We start from the raw sequence: 5,813 nt of genomic DNA, 5'->3' as shown, positions 1-5,813 counted from the left end.
AAAAACCGGGGGGGGGATCGAAATTTTGAAATTGAGATTTTTGAAAATTGTTTTTCAGAATCAGAATCTCCATGGCCTAAAACGTGGGACTCCGTAAAAAAAACAAAAAAAAATAAGGGGGGAAAGGTTCAGATTACATATAGTCCATCTGGACCATATTATTTACACTACACGCGTGGAATCCTTAAATGTCTAATAAAAATAGACATGTCTTATGCTTATAAAATATAACATATTAGGTTGTCAAGAAAGTTCTTGCGGAATTTTTAATTTTGGTTTTAAATGATGTATTTTCAAATTAATTTTCCTTAAATTACTTTGATTTTATATATCATTTTAAAGCCCAACTTTCGCCCTATCTAATCGTGTTACTCTTTTTCTTTTTGAATAATTAGGCCATTTTTTCCGGAACGTTGAATACAACATGGACAAAAAGCAAATTCGCACAATTTTCTTATTCCAGTTCAAGCTAGGCCGAAAAGCTTCTGAAACAGCTCGCGATATCAACGATGCGTTTGGCCCAGGAACCACTAATGAACGTACAGCGCAATGGTGGTTCAAGAAATTTCGTAGCGGTGACGAGAGTCTTGAAGATGACAAGCGTAGTGGTCGGCCATCGGATATTGACAACGATAAACTAAGAGCCTTAGTCGAAGCTAATCCACGTACAACTGTTCGAGAGCTTGCTTCTGAATTAGACGTAACGTATACGACAATTTCCAACCATTTGAAAGAGATTGGAAAAACAAGAATACTTGAGAAATGACAAAAGTGTGTTGATTCTGATGGTGTTTATTTCAATTAATAAAGTTTTGTTTGAGACGAGATATGTGCATCTGAATTTAAAGGTTAAAAACCGCAAGAACTTTCTTGACAACCTAATAAAATGGTAATTAACTCAGTTTAATTAATCTTCGTAATCACATATATAAAATGCTGCATTCACTACTCTTGGCTCGCTATCATTCAGCATAGCTGTTCATACACATACCCCGTACAATCTGCCATTCACTCTGAGAGAAAGGCCATTTGTTGCCAACTGGGGTATTATGTCTCTGAAATAGTGTGATAGGTGTACAACAACATGTAGTAAACAAATATGAAAAGGAAAATGCGCACTGGCGAATGGGGGAGGGGGAGAAGACTCAGGAAATTCACATCGGGAATGTTCCGAGTCCTCTCACCACTTCCCCTTTGTGGAGGCAAAGTGGCTGAGTTCCTTTCGAGTATTGGGCCGCACAGAGGTGCAGTAGCTGAGTTCCATTCTCCCAGGCCTCATGGAGGTGAGGTGGCTGAGTTCCTTTCAGGTGTCAGGCTTCGTGGAGGCAAAGTGACCGAGCTCCTTTTAGAGTGTTGGGCCTCATGGAGGCAATGACCAACACCTTTGGCATTGTGTCATGCTTGAGAAGAAGAACCATCAAGCCAAGCAAAATTGTGATCGTGGCAGATACGGGTGTCATGCAAATGGCACCCATACCAGTGGCATGTAAGAGCACCCATTACACTCTTGGAGTGGTTGGCATTCGGAAGGGCATTCAGCCATAGAAAATCATGCCAAATCAGACTGGATCCTAGTGCAGCATGCTAGCCCAGTCAAACCGTCCAACCCATGTCAGCATGGACAATGGACATTAAATGATGATGATGGTGACACAAGATTCTGTGATGTAAATTTTAATAAATTAAAAAGTTCAGTTAAATGACTATTTCTACAGTTTATCTCTATAGAAATGTTCCAAATTTTCCACTGTTGAATCTGTATTTTCTAAGTAGCCTCTATAACTTACACTGTTGTTTCTTTATTATTTCAGGATATCAGATGACATTGGCATAACAGACGATACATTCTCAGTATTTATCGTTATTTAAAGACCAAACGAATATCCTATACACAGCACACACATAAAACTGATTCAGTAAATCTGTGGTAGAATATTTGTTCTGAGGTTATTAGCAATATTTCAGTACATCACTGGTTGCTATGTTCACAAGATGAATCTGGATTAATCCTACGGAGATATAAATGTACAAAAGCATTGTTAGACAAGAGTAACACAGAACATGAATGTAGCAGTTAGAAATATCCATAAGAAGTAAGCTGCAAGATCAAAAACAAGAAATGTATATGGTGATTTGAGAAGAAATACTATGGAAATAAATGAGAAACTCGAGGAATTGATTTTTCCTGAAGAGAGAAGGAAATTATCATATGATTGTGAGATCTGTCAAAAGTCATTCTCTCAAAAATGTAACCTAACTATGCACCAACGTATACCTACAGGAGAGAGGCCATATTGCAGTGATGTCTGTGGTAAATCATTCTCTCAGATTGATCTAACTTCTCACAAATGTATTCATACAGGAGAGAAGCCATTTCATTGTGATTTCTGCCAGAAGTCATTCTCTCGAAAAGCTAACCTGATTACACACATACGTATTCATACAGGAGAGAAGCCATATCACTGTGAAACATGTGGTAAATCTTTCTCTCTTAGCAGTAACTTAACAATACATGTACGTATTCACACAGGAGAGAAGCCATATGTCTGTGATTTCTGTGGTAAATCATTCTCTGCAAGTAATGACTTAACTACACACAAACGTATTCATACAGGAGAGAAGCCATTTCAGTGTGATATCTGTGGTAAATCATTCTCTCAAAGTTTTGCCTTAACTAAACACAAATATATTCATACAGGGAACAAGCCCTTTCACTGTGGTATTTGTAGGAAGTCATTCTCAGTTAGTAGTCTTTTTGATAAACACAAATGTATTCATACAGGAAAGAAACCATATCGGTGTGATATTTGTGGTAAATCATTCTCTCAAGCTTCTGTCTTAACTAAACACAAACGTATTCATACAATTGAGGATCCATTTACCTGTGATATCTGTGGTAAATCATTTTCTGGAAGTAGTGTGTTAACTAGACACAAACGTATTCATACAGGAGAGAAGCCTTATCATTGTGATATTTGTGGTAAATCATTCTCTGTAAATAGTTCATTGATTAAACATAAACTTATTCATACAGGAGAGAAGCCATATTTGTGTGATATCTGTGGTAAATCATTCTCTCGGAATAGCAACTTAAATACACATATACGAATTCATAAAGTAGTGTAACTATATCAATAAAAAAAGTCATGACAACAACCATTTAAAACTCCTAAAGTTTGGGTTGCCCTGTGTGTTTTAGCCACTGCAATAAGTAATCCACTCATTGTGGCTCCCTTCTTAGGCTGTCATTTACAGTTGGTGGAAATTCCCTGACACCAACCCCTTCAGTTGCCTCTTACTGCTTTGGGGGATATGGTTTACTGTCAAATTTCCTCTGAAAGACAAAATACAAATAGTCATCAATAACTAAATGTATTACAGAGGAATGGAGATACAGCAGTGTGTGATAACAGCCTTCCAACATCATCATCATCATCGTTTAGCATCCGCTTTCCATGCTAGCATGGGTTGGACGGTTTGACTGGGGACTGGTGAGCCAGATGGCTGCACCAGGCTCAAATCTGATCTGGCAGAGTTTCTACAGCTGGATGCCCTTCTTAACGCCAACCACTCCGAGAGTGTAGTGGGTGCTTTTACGTGCCACCGGCATGAGGGCCAGTCAGGCGGCACTGGCAATGGCCACGCTCAAATGGTGTTTTTATGTGTCACCTGCACAGGAGCCAGTCCAGCGGCACTGGCAACACCCTTGCTTGAATATCACTACAACTATATGTACATTGTTGAGATACCTCTAATATTTTTAATAAAAGCAAATTCTTGCAGATTTTGAATTTGTTTTGCAATATTTTGACCTGAAACTGTTGAAACCACTATTTCTATGTTGGGCAGAAGTCATAATTAATAAATCCTATAAACACATTGACCAGTTGTTGTTTGTCTATATTTCACTTTTTTTTATTTTTGTATTTTCAAAGTAGTTGATGCTTGTTCGTGGCCCAATCTGTAACTTTCTCAGTGTTCTAGGGGAAAATATATTGTGTAAACATAAAGAACCATCATTTGCTTCAGAAAGAAGAAATGAAATATTGACAACCAACAACTGGTGAAATTGCTTAATGTCTATTTCTGGAAATGATTGATTTATTTTAACATCACAAGTAAATAATTGTATATATATATATATATGCTAAAAAAAATAGTTCATATTTCATGTACGTTCGTATACTTCGTACCTTTTGTTGTACATGTTTCTTGTCGTCCTGTGCCCACATATGCTTACCTATATATATACATATACAAGAATAAGGGCAGGGAATCGTCAATTAATAATAGAATTAATAATTAACAATTTTGCCAAGTAGTTCAGTATGAAAAAACCTTTATCGGTAAAACCATTTATCATCATAAATATACAGGGATTAGCATTGAGTTGCTTCTCCAACATACTGAAAATAGATGTATGTACATATATGTATGTATATGTACTTACTATTATGTATTAATATGTATTATTCATGTAGTTATTTATATACCTTGAGAAGGGAAGGAGCGTTGGAAAAATGCCTTGTGCTTATTTGTTGCAACTGTTTACTTTTCAAATGAAGCCGAGGTCAGCTTTGCCATTCATCTCACCTAGGTTGGGGGTCGTACCAATTTAATGGTGGGATTGAAGGCTCTATAGAACACCACTCTCCTGAAATTTTGCCGTCCTCATATCTAAACCAGAAACAATTTATACAGGTTAAGACATAGCACGGGCTTTCCGTTTGGGGCGAGTCTCCTCCTGTCTGTCATTTAATTTTGTCCTCTTCGCATCACTAACGTAGCTGATGGGAGGGACTGTAGTGACGGTACCTTTAATGGGGTACCATTTTTAGGCAATATGTGTTTTTTTGTGGGGTCTGGGGACGGCAAACGGAAGGGTCTCCCCGGGTGGCACACACTCTAGCTACACTAGCGCTTCGCATTCCAACAAAAATCACCATATTACAAATGTTATCGACAATTAAAAGAAACACTTCTAATATTTCGAAATAGTAAAAAGGGAAACAACTCGATGTTTCTAGATTTAGTAACACGTGATACTGACAAAGAGGAAGTGACATCATTGATTGTGTACGAAGAACTGACGTTTTATGACTAATGATTAAAGAGTGTTAAAAGGTGACAAGAAACAAGGTGGAAACTTGGAAAGACTGGAACCAGAATTCAAGAATTTAGAGCGAAATAAAACTAACAAGACCTTTACCTAGCACTGGGCCATTAACGATTGATTGGCTAAAGTTGTCGAACATGTAGGAATCAGACGGGACCACATGCTGGACGCCTCGTCTACATGAATTCTAAAATAAGGTATTTTTTTGTTTATAATCTTATCTATAAAAGTAATTAGTGTTAATTGTTCAGTGTACGTTCGTTTAAAAAAAAACGTAAAGGGACATAACTAAATACACCAAAGTATGTTATCTGTTACTTTACTCACACTTCGTAGAGGCGCAATGGCCCAGTGGTTAGGGCAGCGGAGGATCGCGGTTTCGATTCCCAGACCGGGCGTTGTGAGTGTTTATTGAGTGAAAACTCCTAAAGTCTCACGAGGCTCCGGCAGGGGATGGTGGCGAACCCTGCTGTACTCTTTCACCACAACTTTCTCTCACTCTTACTTCCTGTTTCTGTTGTGCCTGTAATTCAAAGGGTCAGCCTTGTCACACTATAATCACGCTGAATATCCCCGAGAACTACGTTAAGGGTACACTTGTCTGTGGAGTGCTCAGCCACTTGCACGTTAATTTCACGAGCAGGCTGTTCCGTTGATTGGATCAACTGGAACCCTCGACGTCGTAACCAATAGTTAC

General features: G+C 38.1%; 1 protein-coding gene and 1 pseudogene across 1 annotated transcript in view; both read left to right on the top strand.

Moving 5' to 3' along the window:
* The window catches only part of LOC106883532 (zinc finger protein 271), an 11,339-nt gene extending 7,460 nt beyond the window's left edge, over positions 1-3,879 (top strand). The window contains exons 3-4 of the mRNA XM_052977482.1: positions 59-83; positions 2,099-3,879. Coding sequence (XP_052833442.1) covers positions 59-83; positions 2,099-3,126 — 1,053 coding nt within the window. The 3' untranslated portion in view covers positions 3,127-3,879. The remainder of the gene's footprint in view (positions 1-58; positions 84-2,098) is intronic.
* A 1,187-nt stretch (positions 3,880-5,066) lies between these two features.
* LOC128251082 (zinc finger protein 91-like) overlaps positions 5,067-5,813 on the top strand; it is a 10,723-nt pseudogene continuing 9,976 nt past the window's right edge.

The sequence above is a fragment of the Octopus bimaculoides genome, chromosome 28 (genome assembly GCF_001194135.2).
Source record: "Octopus bimaculoides isolate UCB-OBI-ISO-001 chromosome 28, ASM119413v2, whole genome shotgun sequence".
NCBI lineage: Eukaryota > Metazoa > Mollusca > Cephalopoda > Octopoda > Octopodidae > Octopus > Octopus bimaculoides.
The sequence above is the reverse complement of the archived record's forward strand: the minus strand, read 5'-3'. Positions and strand labels throughout refer to the sequence as shown.